Raw genomic sequence first — 23,698 nt, forward strand, 5'->3', positions numbered from 1 at the left:
GGTATTGCCTGGGCAAGAGTAAGTTCATATGATAGTGCCTTACTGTCTGCAGTACTGTTTAAATGACACATCCCAACCCAGGCCATATTCGGAACCATAATAAGGGAAAAACACTTTTTTTCAAAGCAAAGTTTCATTTTAGGATTTTGGAGCAATTTAGGAAACTTAGTCCCGGTCTTTCTGATTTTGAGGCCAAAGTTTGAGCCTTAGGTTGTTTTCTCGATAGTAAGATATGACAAAACAAACCAAAAAACCCTAGAACTAAAAAAGTGATTTGGCAAGATCACAGGATACAAGATCGACACGCGAAAGTCAGTTGTATTTCTGTATAGTAGTGACGAGCACATGGAAGCCAAAATTAAAAACACAGAACTATTTACAATGGCTCAAAAAAGTGAAATACTTAAGTGTAAACCTAACAAAACCCATATAGGACTCATATGCTGAAAACTCTAGAACTCTGATGAAAGGAATCAGAGAAGGTCTAAGTCAATGGAGAGACATAACCATGTTGAAGAACTGGGAGACTCAATCCAGTAAAGACGTCAGTTCCTCCCCCGTTGGTAAACGGATTTAGTGCGATGCCTCTCAGAATCCCAGAAAGATCTTTTGTAGATACAGATTCTGGTTTGATGCATTTCTTTTTGACAAGAACATCTGGAACTTCTGTGTGACTTGAAAACAATAAATTGACCAGGGAAATGATTTTCCTGTGATACCTATAGGTACTTTCAGTGCTTTCAGTCACGTTTACTGTAAAAATACAGTGCCTGCCTTCTGTGAGCCAGGCCCCATGCTGAGTGCCTTCCGTTCTCTGTGTCCCGTCATCTCACAGCCACCCTGTGGGGAAGGTGCTGCTAGGATCCTCACTTTACAGACAGAAAAATGGAAGTACCTAGAGGGAATTTACTTGTTCCTGGCCACAGAGCTAGAGGATACAGAAGCAAGATTCAAACGTAGACCCACTTGGGTCCAAAATCTGCTCTGCACTCAGTGTTCCTGTCCCTGTAGGGGTCTCAGGCCAAGTGCCCTCTTAGATAACCCTGCTTTTTGAGAATCTCTGTAGTCCTTACATCACTGTACTGCCTAGTTCCCTGCCAGGCTCTGTCGTGAGTATCCCCAGTCTACACTCCGGTTCCAGCTAGAGAAATGCACCCAAGAACTGTTCCAAATTACCCAGCTAGAAGGGAACATTTGATACTTTTCAGAATAACTTTTTTTCTTGAAATTCTTATTTAAAAGAGACTTTCCCATCTGGGATGACTATAGAAGTATTGTTGCTTGCCTTGCAAGAGGGAGAAATGGATTTTGGAATGACACATCACTTTTCTTAGGTGTCAGGGGAAATAGGTCACTTTAGAGTGTTTATCATAATATTTGAAAAAAGCTGGCATTGAAAAATGAGAAGTTGAATATTGAGTAGTTCTCCAAAGACTAGAAATGGACTGCTGAAATATTTTCTGAGATAGACCATAGCTTTTTTATATAGTTTCTTTTCCCCAGTGTCTCCCTAAGATAAGTTTTATTTTAATGGTCAATTGTAGCTTGGTAAAGGGAGCAATTTAGTCTTTATGGTATATATATTGGCTTCATTTATTGCAATGTCTTTCTAGATATAAACACAGGAAAGCTCTAACCTCCTTGAGTTGTTGAAACAGCGATTGGAGTGATCTAGAGGTCCTTAGTAAGTAAAATAGATGAACATGAATGCTTAAAAGCCTCCATCTACCTTTAAGGCTGTTAAACAAAAGAGAAAAGTCCAATCCCCTCTCTGTAGAAATCAATAAAGAACAAGCAATGTCGCAGAAGCGTCGGATCCCCTCTAAGCTAACGGAGGAGAAACTACACAAATCCAGACGTTCGACTGGAGACGTCGGCATCGCATCCGAAGTGGTTTCTGGCAACATCTCCCAGTTCGGAGCCCATGGCTTCCTTTTGCACACATACCAGGTCCTGACTGCAGAATTTCATAAGTCGGTTACTAAGCTGCAGTGCCGGCTAAATGTTTTCTGAAGAATTTGGGGTGACGTGATCGCAAACACAGACTGACGTGTTACACGCCAGTATAACTGCCGTTAGCATGTTTACTACAGGGACCATCCAGCCCTTGGTAACAGGAGAGGCTGCCTCTGACCTCCAGGTACCAGCCCCCCTTCCTCAGCCCTGGTCATCACCTCTCAGCCCCGTAAATGGTTCCTGGCAGTGATTCCCTCCATCAGGCTGTAAACTCATGGGCAGTTTCAGAGTCTGTGCGCTGCTTAAAGAACTCTGCACGTTCTCTATACGGAAACAGGCTGCGTAAAAAGTATGAGAATTTCAAGGCCATAAAGGGTATAAGAGATCATCCGTGTTGCAGATCCGGGACGACTAGAACAGAGCGGAAGGAAAGGTCCACCACGTTCCAAGCACAGTTGGGTCCTGCTGTCTCTTCATCCACCCCACCTCGCTCATACCTTCCTCTTCTTTACTCTCTGTTTCTTGGGAGATTTAATCCACTTCACGTTCTTAATATATTCCATTTGACTCTTTGTTCAGTGATCAATACCTTACATACAGTTTATCTTCAAACTTTCCTCCTGTCTGCATCTTTTCTCTGTCCCCGTGTTCCTGTCTTCTTGCTTTGAACACAGTAAATTAAATACCAGGAGTGAGAAAAAGTTTCAAAGAATCACAGGACTTACTATTCGTCTGCCACCCCCTCATCCACTGCAGGAATCCCCTCTAAGGTTTCTTGGGCTGATGGTAAGGCTTTGTCTGCACAGGCCCATTCTGGGATGTAAAGCTCACTCTTTACAAAGGAGTTAATACCAGTTTGGGACAGTTTTAATTCTTTAAAAATTCTTCCTTAAATCGATCTACAAATTGCCTCTACAGTCTGGGACATTCTGATGGCGTTGTCTCTAGCTCATTACAAAGGACAGTGGCTAACATGTGTTACCCCCAACACACCAGGAAGGGCTCCTGCTGTCATCCTCGTGGTGCAGGTAAGGAACCCGAAGGTTGGAGAGACCCGAGGTCACACGGGCGTAAAGAGTGGAGCTGGGAGTGCGGAGCTCGTATTCTGACCCCAGACCCTGGAGGATGGGCCCCGCCAGCCCCTCCTCTGCCAGGACGCTGTCCTCCAGGGTCACACCTGCTCTCTGGGCCCCTTTCTCCTTGCTGTTTTCTTACCCCGCTAGGTCCTCTGTCTTGTTTCCCAGATGCCTTTCCCCTGTCTCACCATCGGAATGGTTACGGGTTACCGTCCTCTCGTTTCCACTCCGGTGCTCTGCTGCCCTTCTTCCCTGGAATCTCCCCGCCCTGACACTGCATCGTGCAGGCTGCAGCCGGCACACTGTGAATGTTGTGACGGCCACACTGCTTCCGTCTCAGGCACGTCAGCCTCTCCTGGCCCATGGTAGGCACTGAGTGGTCTTTGTCGAAGGATTGCATTCCCTTCCTTGGCTATTATATACTCTACGACTTCTTAGTTGTTTTCCCCTGGGGTCTCTGATTCCCCGTGGTTAAACCTTAAATTTGCAAAAGCAGTACATTCTTCCTCTCTCTGCTCGGAGATGGAATTAGAATCCATCCAATGATTTGCTTTTGGCAGGAGGAGAAGCAAATGGGGACTTGCTGCTTCCCAGCACTGTTGAGTGTTGCTTCTGTGACAGCTCAGCAACTGTACTAGAAGGTAACTGCTGACTCACTGGGTCTGTATCCTGCAGCAGCATCACTGCCCTTCTTCTCGTCCGTCGGCCCCGGCAGGTGCTCTGTGCCCCGAGCCCAGCTCAGGCTCTGGGGAGGGTCCGTACAGGTACTGCCCTCACCCCCAGGAGTGCTAGCCCCTGCCACTGCTGTAGCGCTGTCATCATCTCCAGAGGTCTCCTCCGATGTCCCGGGCCAGGTATGAAAAGTCCTGTAGAGCCTCCTGACACCTGTAAGCCAGAACTTACCCCTGTGCTAAGGTTTCTGCTTCTCATTTTTATTTCCCTGTTTTCAGTGCCTCCGTATGAAATCTCTCTCCTGCATCCTGTGCGATGGTTTTTCTCTTTCCACTGTACCGCTCTTGTCAACATACAAATGTGCTGTCATTCTACCGTCTTAAAGAAAACCCCCTGTGTTCATCCTGCTGACACCTCCAGCCCTCGCCTCCTCTCAAAGCTCCTGGGACACACCAGCAGCCCTTTTCCCCACTACTGAAATCAGCAGTAGTTTCCACCTTGCTGAATCTTGGTTCTCCCCTTCTTTATAGCACCTGGACTTACCATGCTGCAAATTGCATTGAGTTATGCCATAGTTGTGAGCTCCATCTATGTTGTGTTCATTGTGTTCACTGCCTGGCATGAGTAGATGCTCGGGAAACATTATTTTCTGAAGGCACAGATACATAACTGGTGCTTTGTGCGTTCTAGATCTTCGGTCTGTATAAACATGCCCCCTTGGGGGTCTGTCCCTTGAGGGTGGGGGATCACAGGAAGTGGTCTTTGTTGTATTGGGTGGGTCTCCGTGGCCTGGAGGATTCAGGCCCAATCCCCCAGGCAAGTGCAGGGAAGTCTGATTTTTATCGAATCAAGTGATGGCTAGATTGTTATTTTTCTGTTGTTCAGAAGATATTCTAATTTCCTTAGCAAGATATTAGAATAATTATTTCCTCCCACAAAGGGAGCAGTGAAATTTTGAGAGCTCCTTAGAGAATTTTACCAAAGGGCTTTTATTGTCACTGCCACAAATTGGATTTCGTGGGCCGATTCTTTATATTTTAGGAATGCCGTCTCCCCGCAGAGTTTCCAGAGCATCTTCCCGCCTCTTAACTCCCCCTCACTGCTTTCTCCTCTGGCACAGCAAGTACTGCGAACTCCAGCTTCTCTGGTAGTGGGCACACAGATTCTGCCACCACAGCAGGAAAGAGGCTTTGTTCTGGAAGCAGCCTAAGGCCTGGCAGCCTCCGGGTTAGGCGTGGGGAGGGGGGCGCCAGCTAACGTTCTTTCCTCCCTTCCTTCCAGGCTCCCATCCAGATCCAGCCCCTCTCACCCCGGGAGCCCGGGACGCTTCCAGGCCTGTTGACGGCTGTACCTGGGACATTTCCATGACTGTTGAGGGCTGTACCTGGGACGTGTCCATGACTTTTGAGGGCTGTACCTGGGACGTTTCCATAACTTTTGAGGGCTGTACCTGGGACGCTTCCAGGCCTGTTGAGGGCTGTACCTGGGACGTTTCCACGCCTGTTGAGGGCTGTACCTGGAACGTTTCCAGGCCTGTTGGGGGCTGTACCTGGGACGTTTCCAGGCCTGTTGGGGGCTGTACCTGGGACGTTTCCAGGCTTGTTGGGGGCTGTTCCTGGGCACAGGTTTAGAAAACAGACGGACCTGGGGTTGCTCCTTCAACTGACCAGCTTCAGGCAACTCACTTAAACCTTCCGAGCCTCAGTTTCCCCATCTGCTAAGTGGGACAGGTGATACTTGTTGATTCTAAGTTGTCCATCCCATCTGGCCGGAGGTGTTGCAGAAGGAAGAGTCCCCATAAATGGTTGCCGTTGCATTTCTCTCCTGAGCCGTTAAGTGATGCGCCCAGAATCAAAAGCTTCAGATACCAGGAAGCTGTAAACATCAACAACTACCTTTCGCCCCAAGCAAAATAATCCTCTTTCTTGTTAAAAAATAATAGAAAATTTCATTTCTCACTAAACAAATTTAAACAATGATAGAGACTGAGGAAAAAAAAACTATTTCTAAAAGCCAACTCCCTTTTTTCACTTTGGATGAGTCATTTTTTTTTTTTTAGTAAACAGGAATGAGAAACAGTTAATCAAGATAGAGGCAGATAGTTTCATTTTAAAAGAAAAGCATGAAGGAATAGGGTAAAAAAGCGTATTGTGTTGGAAGGAATATGGAAGGCAGAGTTTTCAGATCTCAAGAAAGATTTGCTTTGTCCATCCAACAGTGTCTGTAGCTTTTAAAGTATTTATCAAGATTACTTTTAATATAGGTTTTTTATTATCATCATCCTTAGACTCTTCAGTGAGCTGGCTTTGTTTGTTTATTTGTTTTGGCAGCGGGACTAGGAAGGTGGGGAAGTAAGCAAAGCCTTTGTGATAGTTTTAGCTTTTTATTCTTTTGCATTGGGGCAGACACACATCCTGTGCTGGATACATGTCAGACAAGGATCCCTACAAGAGATTCTGAGCTCTGCTGTCCCGCAGGGTCCGGTGCTACGCTGGGCTGACCAGGTGTCCGTGGCTGGGGAAGGGCAGTGCCAGGGAGGAGGGATGGGACACAGAACGAGAGGTCAGAAAAGATTTCGCAGTGTGTTTGGGGACACTTGGAAGGCTCTGGTCCAGGCCAGGCAAAGGAGGGCTGGGGGATGCCAGGGCGAGGAGCAGAATAAGAAGGTGCCGGCATCAGAGAGCGTGCCCGGGAGGAGGGGGCCCTGGGGGCAGGGGAGGATGGACAGGCAGGGGAGGGCCTGTGGCCGCAGAGCATAGCAGTTTGGCCACCTGCCCGCTGCTTTCGCTTCAGCCAGCTTGGAGCAGAGCTGGAACGGGCCTGGGCAAGGTGCAGTGACCGTATCAGCCACTCCCGAGCTCCTTGTCGCTTGGACCCCAGAATGACATTTGCAGTGTAGACTGTGGTGAAGCCTTACCTCATGCCGTTCTAGGCTTGAAAATGGTTTATGTGAGACGTGTCAAGTGCTGAAGATTAAAATATGTGCTGCAAAAATAGGTGTCTGCAGACTTGCCTGTCTTACTCTGAATTGTCCCAGAATTCAGTGTGAATTCTTAAAAGTGAAAAAATACTGTTTGTCTTCTCTGAGTACACTTGAGGCAAGGAACTAGTTGTTTAAAAAACTGCTGAACTTCTCCAGCACTAAGATTGAGTCCAGAGATGGAAAATAATTCTAGGTGTTGCTTGGCAAATAACATAAACAGTATTCATTCTTTTTTTTTTTAAAGCAGAACCTACTGGTTCTGCTTTAAAATTCTACCTTGTATTGATTTCCGTTTGGACTGGATTTGTGTTCTAAGCACAGTTCAGGGCTAATGTGTTCGTTAAGCTGTGAATAAACACTTTCTGTGCGTTTGTGGGCCGGTGCCCCACGCTCTCCAATCAAAAGGAGGCACTTGGAGTGTTGTTTCCAATTTATAAACAGCGCATCCTGAGGTTCGCTTCCTGGGTTTTTTATCTGAGGGCATCATTGAGCTTTTATCATCTAAAATAACGTGCTAGGTAGTCTACTGAGGGTTTTGCATTTTACATTTTAGTTCAGCTGGGTGCCCATTTTAGTGAGCGCCTACTGTGTACACGGCTGGGGGCTTTAGTAGAAACGGCAGTAAAAAGTGAGTTCTCCCTACTCTCCAAATGCTCCGTGTCGTAGACAGAATGAAACACAGTCTCTGTTGCTTGTTGTTCTTAATCTCTCAGATTTTCATCAGAGCTCAGCTAACTCTGATGGATCTGCAGTCACTGGTGTCAAGAAAGAAAATGAAATTAATGGAACTGAGTTGATAAACATTTCACCTTCTCTGCTTGTGCATGTAAGCTGTAAGCAAGTAACGTGATTATCTGATGTAAGAAAAAGTTTAAGCGATTTCTTGTCCTCCTCTTCCTGCTAGGGGAAGCCGGTACTCAGCAGTGAATGGCCGAGAGAGTAGATCTTCGCGCTTCGGGACTAAACTATAATTAGTGTGTCTTCCTAATGGAAATGCACTTGCATTACTTAAATGTAAACCATTTAGAACTACATCACACCCATCTTTCTAAGAGCTGGAATGAGGGTGTGACATGGAGAGGTGGACCAAGGGGTAGGTATGCAGGTGAGGTTGTGGAGCCCTCAGCCACCCGGTAGCCGAGTATCTTAGACAACTTTGTGGGTGTCTTTGGACATGACTTTCCTCATCTGTAAAGTGGGGATAATAACACTTGCTTTAGAGATGTTGGTGGATTGAATCTTAAACCTTTAAACTGCGTTAGTACAGTTCTCTGTGCCTTTATTACGTCATACGTGCTTAACAGGAAATGGTCACTGTGAACAGGTTAATTTTTAAACATAATTTAAATAGCAGTTTTCCTAATACACTCCCAGTGAACTGGGTCCACTCCCCCTAAAATGCTGCTTTATTTTTCCTTCTTTCAAGTTGATATGTGTCACCTTTTTTTTTTTTTTTTTTTTTGCAGTACGCAGGCCTCTCACTTTTGTGGCCTCTCCCGTTGCGGAGCACAGGCTCCGGACGCGCAGGCTCAGCGGCCATGGCTCATGGGCCCAGCCGCTCCGCGGCATGTGGGATCCTCCCGGACCGGGGCACGAACCCGCGTCCCCTGCATTGTCAGGCGGACTCTCAACCACTGCGCCACCAGGGAAGCCCGTGTCACCGTTTTAACACATATTTTTTTCAAAGTATTTACACACATATGTATTTACACATGTATTCACACACATATTTAATACATACTTATTTCACTAGAAATTGAAAATATTTTCACAAATAAAGGTTCTGTCTATATTGCCACCCTGCTACGGCTGCCGTAGAGTATGTACAAGTTTACACAGCCAAAGAAAAATGCAAATTGTGGGTGCCTACAACCCACGTCAGTGGGACAACCAGATGCCGGGTCCCCAGATCCACGTAGACACGCAGGTACTCACCCTCTTGCTGGTACAGGGGGATCAGACGCCTCGTGAGGGAGTAACTGTGAGGATGGATGAGGTGGGGCACGTGAGCCCTGCACGGTGTCTCCATGAGCTGCTACTAACGTTCACAGCCCTCGAGTTGGCTGAGATGTCATTGCTGCTGCCAGAAAGTGCGCTCCTGGTCAACCTAACTGGGGAGCCAGCTGACTCTTAGCCTCACGTTAACTAGCAGTTCTCCTGAAGCCTGGGACCTGAAGGGGCTAGCCTGCGTGAACGGCCGGGGCTCTCACTAGAGTTTGGCCGTGCCTTGCACGTTCTCACACGCCGAACACAGAGCCGAGTGAAGCCCCCTCCAGGAGGGGACAGAGAGGCCGTCATAGGATCACTTTATGTTTGTCTGGACAAGGCAAGCAGTCCTCTTGGAATTCTGTCATTAGGAATTCTAGTAACCCTGCTTTTAATTACTTGTCGTTATGTCCATCAAGCAAGCCTCGTATTTCCAAACGATTTTTGGTGCCAGCTTCTGAGATCTCGGGTGCAGGGCAGGGCTCCCCGACATCGACACAAGCTGGTGGACCTGTTATAGCAAAACTTCCTCTGCCTTTGGCCACGGAAGACTGTTGAACCAGAAATGTGATTTTTTTTTTTTTTTCTGATTCTCGATTTCATTTTACCTGTAATTGTCTTAAATAAGAGTAGGGCATTTCAAAAGAAACCCATGACATTTCTTTTTAGAATGGACTTACTTACAAATGAAAGTGAAGCCTGTGAACGTGTTTTCTAAATGACCTTGGAGAATGACGTCCAAGTCAAGACTCCATCCCAGACTGAGATGTGACCGGCTGTTTTTCTCCTATCAACCTTAGGTTTGATTTCATTTTTAATAATGGCTTTATTATTTTCTCTAGGCTGTTTCACTCGCACAGCTGTTTGCTTTGAAATTTGAAACCACATATTTTTGTTGTAGCTCAAATAAAAATGGGGTCACACGAGTGACCTTGTAGATAGAAACTGCGTGGTCGACCCACTTTGACAGAAATAGCTCACACGCTCTCACCTGAGACCAGCGGAATCATTTTAAGACAAAAGATCATTCAGTGACCGTAAAGCTGGAAACCTGATGAGGGGGGACGAAATGTAACAACAGCTCACGTCGCCTGAACAGACGCGAGGCTACACACTGGTCCTTCAACGCGCTCCCTCGCGGAATTGTCACGACAGCCCCAGCGCAAGTAGGCGTCATTACGGTCAGCGTACGGTCAGGAGGAAAGTGAGGCACACCGACCTCGGGGAACGTGCCCAGGGTCGCAGAACTGTGAGTGGCCGGGCTCCGGAGTAAACGCAGTTGACCTTGAACCCTGGACCTGGCTCTGGACTGAGGGGCTCCGCGTCAGCAGGCGGACAGACAGAAACCCCAAAGGATGCCACCTGGACCGGTTCTACTGTCTGGCCTGGATTCATTAGGGGATGAACAGGAAGCGAGTGTCCTCTTTTCTCAGGCCCTAAGAATGCACCCTGAATTCTCCTCTCAACACGACCCGTAGCCTCTTCGGTTCATCTTAAATAATTCAAAGTCCTCAGGTCAGTTTCAGGCATGAGCGACTGAAAACCTCCAGCCTCTCACCCTGTTTCAGCTGGGCCCCCACCCCCCTCCCAGCTCAGGCCTGTGTTGGCTTCGAAACCTCGGTGGAGGAGGGGGCTGAATAAACCTTGTGGGTTTCCCAGCTCCTTTCCGGCTCCGTATTAGGCATCACTTCTAACCTGAGGGCAGGTCCATGGGGGTCTATGGACGTGCGGGGGGACGATGACGGGTCCTCTTCTCGGCTCTGACACCCGTCATCCCCTGGGCATGGGGGAGTCCAGAGCTCGTTCTCTGTGGGAGCTTTTGGGCTCCCTGGGGGCAGCCGCACATCTCCCACCGCTGGCGGTGCTCACGGCCTTCCCCTCAGTGCAGGGCTCTTGGCTTTCTCAGGGCGGGCGACTCTTTGGGCGCAGTTCCTTTTAAGATGACCCTAGACCACTTTTCCCCAAGTTCACGTGTGGCCTAGGAAACCCTTGTACTCGTGGAAACGCAGCTTCCTCTGGCCCGTGTCCTGGGTGGAGCGTCCAGCACAGACTCTTTCTTTAGACCTCTCAGACTCCAGCTACAGCCAGTCTCCGTCAGCTCCGGGAGACCTGGGTCGGGCTCTCTGGAGGTGGGCAGGGCTCCTGAAGCCAACCTCAGTCCGTCTGGGGTGAGGGTAGGTGCACGCCAAGGTCCAGACCACAGCTCTGAGCCAAGAGTGGAGTCAGCCCCGATACCGGCTCCTTGGGTGACATTGTCTCCCACTCCTCCTTTGCTCCCTGACATCACGGGGAAGCGCTGTGGGTAACAAGCTGTACCCCCTCCGTTCTTCCCTGCAGATTTGCTCAGGTCACAGTGCCACCTGGAGGCTGCTGCCGTAATACAGTACACGACCGTCAGTAATTTTCACGCGTTTATCAAAACGCCTGTGCAAGTGTGTGCTGCTCACCTGTGTGTCCGGCACACCCTAGGAGAGCCCTGGGAGGGCATTGCTCCTTGGTCCATATCCGTGAAGGCCTAGAAGGTAAAGCTGGCCTCTTGGCATCTCTTCGCTACTCCAACGTGCATTTCTCTCCTCCGGCTGCACAGAATGGATGTGTCAGAAGGAACGAGGCTTAAAGGACCTGCTGAAAAGTGGACAGATGGTTTACCCAACAGGTGGAAAATGAAAACAAAATCATGAAAACCCAGGGCAAAGATTTTTTTATTATGTAACATTTGACGACCTACTCTAGCCAACTGAAAAAGTAAGCTAAAAAATGACTAGGATACCAGAATCAAAAGTTTTTAAATGTTGTTAGGACAAGTCCATGGTTTCCAAGAATATACAGAGTGAGAGTGTTGTTGGCAAGAAGATTATTTCATTTACAGCTTGGAGCTGATCGCTGATGGCAACACTGAGGTCAGAAAAGAGAAGATCCAGCCATCAGGATTATAGATGTTGAGGGATTTCACCAGGCAATAAGCAAGGAGGCACGTCATTTAGTAAATGAAAAAAACAACAGGTCCTGAAGGGGCGGTGGTTTTGACTTAACGCTTCCAGATGTTTGGGCCTCTCATTTCTTAGTTTCCGTTCAATTTATCATGTGCAAATTTAGTCTTTTTTGGATACATGCTTTTGTTACTCCCGTTTACCTTCTCATTTTGTTCTCCTTTTGCACTCTTTACAAGTTATTTTCGCAGCATAAAAGGAGTTAATAAAGTGAACGGTGTTAGGAAGGGAAGGAAAAGGGAAAATGGTGAAAACCATGGCATATTAATTAAGATGGGTAAGTTAACGTCTTCCAAACGCAGTGCCATTACTTCCTTTAACCTACAGAACTAAGCATTTAATTTAGGAATACATCTTGCTTCTAAATATAATTTTCACGATGGCCACAACATTGTTAACTATTTGCGATGCGTATTAAGGAGATGACAAGTTTCCTCTGAAATCCTGCTGGTTACAATCGTCTCGGGCAGAGGGAGGACAGATGTGTGAACGTGCACAGCTGGTTCGGAGGGGCTGCCGTCGTTCTGTTTGGCTCAGGCCTGGGGTGCAGAGGAGGAAGCTAGGGAAGATTAGACTAGAGTGTGTGCTTCCTGCCCACACACCACGTGTCAGCAGTCAAGCAGGAAGCCCGGAATCAACCTCAACGGCTCCCTCACCCTCCACAACCAGACCGACACCAAGTTCGGCCCAGTGCAGGTCTTAAGCATCTCTTGAAATTGTCCACACTTCTCTCCATCCCCGAAGACCCCCTCCTTATTAGGGTGACGTGAGTGAGAAGTGCCTCTGTGCCCTTATTTAACCTTCTCAAGTGCCCTGAATAGGTAGGTGGCATCATTATCCCCATTTTAGAGATGGGAAACCTGAGGCCCAGGATGGAGAAGTGACCTGCCCAGGGCTACTCAGCCCTTACGGGGCAGAGCCAGGATTCGGACCCACGGGCCGTGCCCAGGGGGCCTCCGCTCAGAGCCCACTGCCCCTCCCTCCCCTGGGCAGCTCTGCCCAGCCTCTCTGCAGCTGCTTCTGCTGCCGCTCTCGTCCTGGTCCCTCCCACAGCCAGGGGAGCTCTTAGAACTCCAGACCTGACCCTGTCACTGATGCATGATCGCCCTCTAGGGCTCCCCCATTGCTCCGCATGAAATCCAAAGTCCACCTGCCCCATCATCGCCCCAGTAGGTCCGTCCCCGTCCCCCCGCCACCAGCACTTTGCACCGGCTGTCGGGTGTGTTTCAGGTTTCTTGAATGAACCACGAACTCAGTGGAGAGCTTCCCTGAGGATGGAAGCCCCGTGTCCGTGCCTTTGCTCCGGTTCTTGCCTCCCGCTCTGCCGTCTGACTCCCGAGAGGTGGTTGGTGGGGAAGTGCGTTGTGACAGTCCTGCCACACTGATCAACATTATTTAATTAATATTCACTGTATGTATTTTGAATGTTTTTTTCTAAATTGCCATAACTTTCCTGTTTCTTTACATCTTACACGTAATTGCTCAGTCACTAGGTACTAATCGATTGATTCAACCCAGCCCACAACTCAGGAAGCTGAATTAGATTCCGCACTCTTCGATTTTGAGTGCTTTTCTCTTACATTTGTAAAGAATTCAAAAGTTAGCGGTGTCACCTGAGACTGCATTCTTACTTCAATTATAAGGAGGTTTCTCTGCTCTTAAATGGGATAAATCAAGAATACAGTTATGAAGGTGGACCCAGTCAAGTTGGAATCTTACAGCTAAAGTCAGTAAGCACAGATGCTGTTCCCCCCAAAATTAGAGAGCAACATGCGACAAGTTTGCCCAGATTGTACATGTTTTGTGATCTGAAACTAGAAGAATCGGTTCTTCCAGAGTTCTTATTAACCTCAAAGGTAAATTGCTTCTTTTGCTCTTTGTCTCCAAGAGTGTTTGAGTGGGGCTTCCCTGGTGGTGCAGTGGTTAAGAATCCACCTGCCAATGCAGGGGACACGGGTTCAAGCCCTGGTCTGGGAAGATCCCACATGCCGCGGAGCAACTAAGCCCGTGCGCCACAACTACTGAGCCTGCGCTCTAGAGCCCGCAAGCCACAACTACTGAGCCTGCGAGCCACAACTACTGAAGCCCACGAGCCATAGCTACTGAAGCCCACGCACCTAGAGCCTGTGCTCCGCAATAAGAGAAGCCACCGCAATGAGAGCCGCAACGAAGAGTAGCCCCCGCTCGCCACAACTAGAGAAAAGCCCATGAGCAGCAACGAAGACCCAACACAGCCAAAAAAAAAATGTTTGAGCAGAAAGCATTTTCAAGCTCGCCGAATTCAACACATTCATTTTCATAGATGAGATCCAGACACCGAGATTTTAGGTGACTCAGAGTGGAATTAGTCAGACTCCCTCTTTAAAGCAGTATTTTCACCTTTTTTCTGCCATAACACATGAGAAATGACCAGTTTTCACATATTTGAGAAACTTCTACGGGTGAATCTGGGATTATGTTCATCCCCAGGGTGCTTTGCTGTAACTGCAGGACTCTCGTCCTGCCTGGAATGTAAAGATCAATTAGGCGTTAATTGTCTGTTTCTCTTTACCAGAAGCACATGGCCCACGGTGTTTTCTATGATTAAATCTTAAAATCAAGAGACACCACACAGAAATCTGGGTTTGCTGTGTCAACTGTGAAAGCCATTCCCCGCGGCAGCCCCGTAGCTGGAGGCCCCTTCACACAGGCCACAGTCACCGTGATCCGACTGACCTCAGAGGCACCGAGGCTCACGTTGCCTGGGTTACAGGAAATTGGCTTTAAGCCTTTTTCACATAAACTGTGTGTACGGCGGCTCACTTTCTATCCCTCACTGCCCCCAGGGTTGTAAATGCCCTGAGACCAGCGTGCTGGGTCTCCCCAGTGCCGCCCGTCAGCCCAGGTCCTGGTCTCTACCTAACTGCCCCCATGAGCAGCTGGCAGATTTGAAGTTAGACGGATCCAGGCCACTTTGGTTTGGGAAGTTTCAGTTCTCTGGGATTGCTGTTTCCATGTCCCCAAAGCCCCAGACTTTTACTCATGTAAGAGACAAGAAAGCCTGGCTCACGTTCTCCATGCCAGCATCTAGCAGCGACTCTGATGCTCGCTGGTACAGGGGTGAGATTCTTTCCATTTCCTCTTGCCACTCAAAGGCTGGACCAGCCTCCCGGGCGTCACCTGGGGTCTGGTGAGAAATGCAGAGTCTGGGGTGTCCAGCAGATCCCCGGATGCACAGGCACATTCAAGCTTGAAAGGCATCCCTAGAGCCAGCAGGAGTCACCGTGTCTTTGCCCCTGTGTCCTCTGCCCCTGGCTGGCTCTGTGCCCCATCAGCCCTCCCCATGCAGATAACATGACCCCTCTGGCCCTGGTCCTCCATCGGGAAGGAGCTGCTGGGGGAGCTCTGCCCACGATGACCCCCCGGGCTGCTGTTGAGTGCATGTTGCCCTGACTCAGAGGGCCGCTCTGTCGGTCCTGCCACATTTCTTTCTCCAATCCATTTTATGCTTTCATGAAATTTTTAAATGGATATTCAGTGGGGTAGAATGTAGGCAAAATGGTCTGTGAATGGAAGCTTCCCTCAGGCTTGTGTTCTCTCTCCTTAGTCCTCCATCAGGGATGAAGCAGGGCCGGATAACTACTTCTGTTGATGAAACCTCACGTGGCTGAGGTCGAAGTTTTCTGAAACAAGATGAAGAGGCATAGAGGCCCCTTCAGGCCTGCTCCCACCGATGCCCGGGCCTGTCCTGATGTCAGGGGCCTGGGCAAGGCTGCCATCAGCAGAGGACCGTGTGCCGGGTGCTCCCTGAATACAGGCCATGGTTATCACATGTGTGACGTCACGACGTAGCTCCAGGCTTCCAGGTGTCTTGAATGTACCTGGTCTGCATCGCACCGAAGTCCACACTCCAAAACCCTGGGTGGGTCTGTACAGCTCCACCCCAGCCAGCACTGTTTGAACATCAAAAAGCCAAAGAGCAGGGCTTCCCTGGTGGCGCCGTGGTTGAGAGTCCGCCTGCCGATGCAGGGGACAGGGGTTTGTGCCCCGGTCCGGGAAGATCCCACATGTCGCGAAGCGGCTGGGCCCGTGAGCCATGGCCGCTGAGCCTGCGCGTCCGGAGCCTGTGCTCCGCAACGGGAGAGGCCACAGTAGTGAGAGGCCCGCGTACCGCAAAAAAAAAAAAAATAGAGCAGAAGCTAAGGATTATGTCACAATTAAGAGAAGGAGCATCCTTTGCCACCTTCATTATTTTTGAAGTAGTGCGTTGGCTAAAACAGGTAGAAAACATCAACTGTACCGTATTATTATCCTGTAGCACCCAACCAGTTCCTACAGCTTTTTCCGTGGCTTTCAAGCCTTCTAATAAGACGCTTTCCTCCTCACCTCCGGGAGTTTAAATTAGAACGTTTCAGCTGTGACCACGGTCATTTCTAAACATCATCAGTGTGTTGACAGTTATTAGGGAAATTGGGAATAACAAAGGAAGGACAGACGGAAGACGGGTAGAATCAGAAAGGAAATGGAGTGTAAATTAGTTACAAATGATTACTGTTTTTCTGGGCTTCCCTGGTGGCGCAGTGGTTGAGAGTCTGCCTGCCGATGCAGGGACGTGGGTTCGTGCCCTGGTCCGGGAGGATCCCACATGCCGCGGAGCAGCTGGGCCCGTGAGCCATGGCAACTGAGCCTGCGCGTCCGGAGCCTGTGCTCCGCAACGGGAGAGGCCACAGCAGTGAGAGGCCCGCGTACCGCAAAAAAAAAAAAAAAGTTACAAATGATTACTGTTTTTCTAACATAAACTCTCACGCTGGTTCTGTGTCTAGTAACTGCTTCCTCAGGTGTATGGCGTGCACAGTGGGGGTGCTTGGAGGGGCCGTCCTCTGGCTCTGGCCTCTGTTCACCCATTCTCAGGCCTTCTTTTCCGTGAAGACAGAAAGCAGGGCGGAAGGAAGACGAGCTTCCCGGGAAATGCTTCCTAGAAAGTAGCCTGGGAGTCCTCGGTCCTGAGCGTGCAGAGAGATGACTTTCATTTCGTTCTGAGCGGCACCAAAGTCCCCCTGGACAGACAGCTCGGCACACTGGAAAGTCGGTCAGTAGCGGTGGCCGTTTGGGGCTTCCGGTCCGAATATGATGGAATTCGAAAAGAACAGGGTCGCGCGGGCCAGCGTGAGCTTTACCGCCAGTGACCGTCACGTGATAACTACACCTCATCATGTGAAGAGCCTTCTCCTAAGAACAGTGAATGCCGGGAGCATCGAAGAGTTCACAGGCCAGTATTCCCATGGGCCTTTTGTGAAACTGGAAATAACTCACTGGTCCTTAGCCCCTCAGGGCCACGTGCTTTTAGAGGGAGAAGGACTAGTGGGAATCTCTTCCAAGCACTCCTGTCACAGATGAGGACCGAAGGCCCCAGGGGAAAGGGCAGAGGCTCTACCTCCTGCCACCCGCTGGGCGATCTTCCCACTTGCTGGAGGTTTGCCCTGGTCCTTAGGCGCAACGGACACAGGCACAGATTTCCGTGGTGTCCTTCACTCTGCCCCTGTACCTTCTGGCACTGTCCCCTCCGTGGACACATTTTGGAAGCTGCAGAGGTAACCAGTGAAGATGTTATATGCGCTCGGGAGAAACAAGGCCTATCCAGGGGGCTCTCAGGTGCCCTGGGGGTGATCCAGCCCCCTCCTGGAGGACCAGGCTCGTCCTCCGGGTGAGATGTACCCAGGGTAGTGGACGAGCAGACCCGAGGATCTGCAGAGGAATCCTCACTCCTCCTCTGGTATTTCATTCAGAATATGTTCAAAGAAACAATCTTACTTCATCTTCATGAGAGGAGGTGATTTTTTTCAACTAAATGGAAGTATCATTAATAGAACCGCACAATTAAAAGAAATCATTACGGAGGAATTACCTTGGGGCTTCTTACATCTTGCATAGGAAAATATTTTTATTAGAACGAATCCTTTTGCAGATTACCAAAATGGTCTCTAACAAAACATGACGATGGGTGTAGTTAGAGATTAAGAGTTTTAAAAGATGTGAAGGAAAAATATGAGCCCCCCCCCCCGCCCCAAGTTTATTTTAAGACACTTCATTTTCTTCCCCTGAGAGCAGATCATTTCATAGTGATACCGCTTTATTTTGTAAATTAGTTATTTGACGAGTTAGTTGACTACATTATTCTCTTAACACTCCTAGTTACAACCAGAGATGCTGAAAAGTGCTTTGGAAGGCTGATGCGTGCATCCGTGCTCTCTGCCAGCAGTGATGGGCAGAGAGGTGGTTGGACTTCAGAGGGCTGCAGAGATAAATGTTTCACTGTGTTATGCTCTAAGTAGAAAGCGTCCCTCAAGATTTATATTGGGAGTATTGATGAGTGTTTCCTCATAGTGGGCTTGGGTGGGGGGTGAGGGAGTCAAGTTGTTCAGAAAGCCATAAAATAAGCCCCATGAATGCTTCCCTATTATACAAGTTTTCCATAAAGTAACATATTTAGGTGTGATTGACACCTTACGATTGTGTTCTTAGTTCTTTAGGGGATCTGAGAAAATACATACCACAAAGGAACTTGATTCTGCTCATTGTGTGAAAAATTTGTGGAGCATTTATAATCAGTATCTATTTATATGGTTGATCTAGAAGTATTTCTAGGCTTTTTGTTTGTTTTAGTTAAAAAATAAGCCTGTGTTTAATGGGTTGAACTTCATACACATTCCATGCGCAGGAGAATGGGTTTTCAAATATATTGGTTGGCAAAAATAAGATAAACATGTCGACTTTTTAAAAAATATTTTCGTGTCTACTGCCGTTTCTTGCCCATCTTTTCAGTTTTTGAAGAGTTGGGTGCTTGTTGAAGTGTTAGGAGAGATTGATAGAAGTCTGAAGGTTTGCTTCATTGCAAAAGAGGCATATTAGACGTCACCGATGCCGTAGCCTAAAGCAGGAAAGGGATTCTCAGGAACCCACTGGCATTTCATGAACTGGGAACGACCCGCATTTCTGCACTCGTCTAGTGTTTCCGGGGTTTGGGTATAAGTGATGCCAGCCGGGCGTGATCGGGAGGCGGGTCTCCCCGCTGGGAAGGCGGCGGGAGGAGGTGGCGCGTGGGAACCCTCTGCCGCTGTTTCTCCGAGCGCGGGGCGCGGGCCTCGTGCGGCCGCCGGGATCGCCTCCCTCCCGGGCGGGCGGCGGGGTGCCCTGGGGCGGGGGCGCGCGGCTCCGCCGTTGCTGCAGCCGTGATGTCACTCGCCCATCCTAACCCGCGGTTGGTTGTTGTGTGTTTCAGCTCTGCCTGCAGTCGAACACAAAGACCTGGAGGAGACTCCCACATCCTTCGGGGAGGAGAAAGGAGGCGGCGAAGCAGCTGAAAGGAACTTGGGGCTTGGGGCCTTTCCGCACCGGGCGGCCGGCGAGGCGGCGAGGAAACTAAAGCCACGGGGCGGTGAACGAGCCGGGAGATGAGGCGCTGCCGCCGCTGCTGCTGCTGCTGCTGCCGCCGCCGCCGCCGCTGACACTCGGTTCCGGACCGTCCGCTGCCCTTTGTGCCGCCCGCACATGTGTCTGCCCGGCGCATCCGGAGGCGCGCAGACGAGCATCCACCACGGCCGCCGGGGAGAGAGCGCCCGCCATGCCCACGGAGAGCCTACAGACAGGTAGCATGGTGAAGCCGGTCAGCCCCGCCGGCACCTTCACGTCGGCCGTGCCCCTGCGCATCCTCAACAAGGGGCCCGACTACTTTCGCCGGCAGGCGGAGCCCAACCCCAAGCGACTCAGCGCCGTGGAGCGGCTGGAGGCCGACAAGGCCAAGTACGTCAAGAGCCAGGAGGTCATCAACGCCAAGCAGGAGCCCGTGAAGCCGGCCGTGCTGGCCAAGCCCCCCGTGTGCCCGGGCGCCAAGCGCGCGCTCGGCAGCCCCACGCTCAAGGGCTTCGGCGGCGGCGCCAAGAGCGAGGGCGGCGCGCCGCGCGAGACCCTGAAGCTCGAGATCCTCAAGAACATCCTCAACAGCTCGGAGGGCTCGAGCGCGGGCTCGGGCCACAAGCACGGCGCGCGGAACTGGCCGGCGCCGCGCGCCGACGCGGCCGAGCTGCACCGGCACTCGTTCGCCGAGTCGCTGCGCGTGCGCCCCACGCCCGGCCGCGGCAGCCCGCAGGAGGGCGGCTCGCACGTGGGCCGGCGGCCGCTCGAGCCCGCCCCCGACTCCTTCCTGCACGTGTCGCACAGCTCCTCGGACATCCGCAAGGTGACGGGCGCAAAGCCCCTGAAGGCCATCCCCTGCAGCAGCTCCGCCCCGCCGCTGCCCCCCAAACCCAAGGTCGCCGCCCCGGCCGCGGTCAGGTCCCCCGAGGCCGAGGCGGCCGAGCCGGCCTGCGGGGTGGGCCGGAGACCCTCGCTCCAGCGGTCCAAGTCGGACCTGAGCGACAGGTACTTCCGGGTGGACGCCGACGTGGAGCGCTTCTTCAACTACTGCGGACTGGACCCCGAGGAGCTGGAAACCCTGGGCATGGAGAACTTCGCCCGCGCCAACTCCGACATCATCTCCCTCAACTTCCGCAGCGCCAGCATGATCAGCTCGGACTGTGAACAGTCTCAGGACAGTAACAGTGACCTTAGAAACGATGACAGTGCCAATGACCGGGTGCCCTATGGCATCTCCGCGATCGAGAGAAACGCTCGCATCATCAAGTGGTTGTATAGCATCAAACAAGCCAGAGAGTCGCAGAAGGTGTCCCACGTGTAAGAGGAAGAGCGCGCAGCGGAGGGAGGGGGGGTCTCTGTCCGTGCCTCGGCAGTTATGGAGGTTGTGAGGTCTCCTTGCAGTGTTGTGAGCTTCTCCACTCTCTTTGTGTTGCTTGTTGTGCAATGTCTTTCAAGTTGCATGCCCGCCAACGTGGGGACTGACCTGGCGTCCTCGGCCACCATCGCTGCAGAACCTGGCCGATCGCTCGCCATCCGCCAAAAGTCCCAGGCCAGATTCACACTAGGGCTTCGATCTTCAGCAAAACTGTTTACAAGGAAAACGGTATACAACTTCTTCAATATTTATGTGGTTCCTGTGTTTTTATATCCCGCGCTATGGTGTCTTAATTAAAAGTTTTATCCACTGGCTTTTAAGTTGGGAGTAGCATCTTTTTGAAATAAAAAAAAAAAAGCCAATCTGCCTACACTGGAGACCGAAACAGTGGGGAAATAAATGGGGTCTGCTTACCAAACAGATAGTGACTGACCCGAGAGAGAACCGGGCTGGGCTTTCTGAGGAAGAAAGTGGGGACCCTGGTGTTAATCATGTAGGTATTGACATCCGCTCGTCACGTACTCAAGTAAGGGTTGGGGCGGCGGTGCTATGTACGTTTTGTGTCCGATTCGGTGTGTAAATGTTGGTGGTTCTGTGTAATGCTGACCCCAAGGAAAGACAATCAATGAAGGTGATTAAATCCGGAGGTTGGGTGTTGGCGGGGTTTGTTGATATTGTTCTGATTTAGGTTGATTCAGAAATTTCCACTGTTAATCTTTTGACAGAATGGCCACCCTAGAGCTGATACTGAATGTCTTTTTTTTTTTTTTTTTTTTAAGTTTGTTTTTTGGTCAAGAACTAATCCCATGCGGATTCTCTTCCCTCCCTTTGTTGTTGTTGTTGATAAAGGGAGAGGGGAGTGGGGCTTGGGCAGGTGGGCGCTATCTGAAGACATGAACACAAACGGAAATACCAGCCATATCGGTATAGAGCCTCCCATTCACAAGTCAATACCTTTGGTAGCTGAACCAGATCTAAGCAGCACGACCGTGCCCTCGCGCATATGTTAATCCGTCAGGTTGTGGACCTTTGTTACGCTCTAGGTAACCAGAAACACAACTCTAGGTAGCTTTAAGAGCCTGTGGTCCCTAGAGCTGCATATCAGCTTGTTCCTTTTCCCCCATAACCTGTCCTCCAGGTGGTCTAGTTAGGAGTCCATCAGCTGCTGTAGCAGAGAGGTCCACCTACAGTGCCCAGCTTCCTTGCTCTTGTAGACACGCTCTGGAGCTCCCAGCAGCACCGCCTTAGGCTTCATCAGCTAATAGGACACTTTGTACGGTGTAAATGCTGTAAGACTTTGTACATACTTCAATTGTTATGAAATCTTTAAGAAGAAAAAAAGGAAAAGTTACTCTAATAAATAGCTCTGGTGCAGGCACTCATGGTGGTGGTTTCTTTGTCCCTTCCTTTGCTCCCTCCGTGGAATTTTCACCTTGGACCGTGAGCCAGAAGCAGATTTTTGATGGTCTTGAAGGAGCAGCATTTCATTGTTATTTTCGCCATGACACAGTTATTCTGAACAGCCGTGTTCTGCATTGTGTGCGTTTTGCTAAAATAGTTGCATCGAGGTTCCTAAGATATGCTGCTGCCGCTTTACTTAGTTCACACTTTCAGCATTTTCATCTTTTCTTAAACATCAGAATTTTTCACATCTTCCACCAAACTCTTCAGTTGTAAATATTTGTGAGTTCTGACGGTAGAGACATACTTTTGAAATTTATAGCCTTGTTCTTATTTGTACAAGTCCAAGTCATTAACATTACATGTGTTCAGACACTGGTCCACTCATTCATTCATTCATCCATTCCTCTTTCAAAGGGGTGTTCGTTGAGTGATTCCCTTTTCAGGCCTCACCGTTGACCCGGGACTGCTGTGGTCAACAACACAGTGTTTGCCTCAAGGAATTTAGATTTTCACTTTTACTTTAAGAGAAGAATCATTCCTCTCAATGGACATGTCTTACCTCCTGTTATTAGGACATTGAGTATTCAACAGGTATTTAATGAATCAAGTTATCTGAAGATTAACATTTCTTTTAAAGTTCCATATAACATGTAAAAGTAAAAGAAAGGATTATTTTTAAAGTTTCAGAAACAGAAACGATATGATTCCCAACTCTTACTGTTCACAAACATTTTCCTTTTGAAAATCAAATTTGGTTCCTTGACTCTCCACTGATTTTGAATTTTTCTGGTTCTCTGCTTAACTTCTAGTTCAACTAGAGCTCTACTTTCCATAAGAAAGACTTTGAAATACTGCTATGAGTGGTGATACTACAATGCATTCAAGATAATAGGATGAAAGTTTTATATTTTTATATACACACACGTTTTCTTCCCTCACCATTTGGATAGAAATGTGGCCATTTAAAATATTCATGGCTTAGCATTTATATATCCATCTCTTTCTTGGGCTATTGAAATACTAAAGATAGATGTTATTTTCCTAAGGTAACTGGTTTTGGGGGGAGATGAGTACTTGACGAATTTAATATCCCTGCCTATGCTGATTTTGTTTGAATCTCCCAACACTTCAAAACCACCTTTAATCTGTGTTCCAACAGAGCTATAAATCACCCCACTATAGTTCAGTCTAATCTTCTGGGGCCTCTTTATACCATGGACAAATGTGAGGCTTTGGGTTCCTATGGAAGATGGGAGTTCATTATTTTCTTTTTGTTCTTGAAATTAGAGTTTCTATAAAGGACAATTTCAAATGCTTAATATTAAATCCTGAGAGTAAGACATTTCCTAATTGTGAAGTCCTCTTTGCAAAATGCTCACTTTTGTAGCTCATGGGATTAAGTATCTTGAGTGTGTGTGTGTGTGATGATGATACTGTTGGTGTGAATATACGGCTGTAATATAGTTCAGCCCACTTTTATTACCCCACACGATGCAGAGTGACACAGGATTGCACTAGATGGCTCTGGAGACTGGTCGTTTCTTTTTTCAAACCACCATGTCTTAAGACAGTCCTCCCATATCCACTGCCTCTGCTATTACCGTAGTTCAGGCTCTCATCTTCCCTTAACTGGACTGTCTCTCTAACTGGAATTCCCCCTCCCCACAACCAGCCTCTTCCCATGCCATTTCATGCCAGGGATATCATAATCAACTCTGATGATGTCACTCCTCTATGCAAAAACATCCTCCAGCTTGAATAAGTTGCTGATAGGATAAATCCTAACTTTTTGACAGAGAAAGTCGGGCATTTCCTTCTCAGACCTCATCTTCTGTGTCCCCTTCAGCCACCCAGCCTAGGCCTC

The 23,698-nt window shown here is 49.2% G+C and overlaps 1 protein-coding gene across 8 annotated transcripts in view; it reads left to right on the forward strand.

Moving 5' to 3' along the window:
• FAM110B (family with sequence similarity 110 member B) overlaps positions 1 to 20,792 on the forward strand; it is a 129,315-nt gene extending 108,523 nt beyond the window's left edge. For all 8 annotated transcript variants that reach the window (XM_030859706.2, XM_030859708.2, XM_060287233.2 and 5 more), the window contains one exon: positions 18,922 to 20,792. In XM_030859706.2, the coding sequence (XP_030715566.1) occupies positions 19,264 to 20,376 (1,113 nt within the window). In that variant the 5' untranslated portion in view covers positions 18,922 to 19,263 and the 3' untranslated portion in view covers positions 20,377 to 20,792. The remainder of the gene's footprint in view (positions 1 to 18,921) is intronic.
• Positions 20,793 to 23,698: the final 2,906 nt, after the last annotated feature.

The sequence above is a fragment of the Globicephala melas genome, chromosome 17 (assembly GCF_963455315.2).
Source record: "Globicephala melas chromosome 17, mGloMel1.2, whole genome shotgun sequence".
Taxonomy (NCBI): Eukaryota; Metazoa; Chordata; class Mammalia; order Artiodactyla; family Delphinidae; genus Globicephala; species Globicephala melas.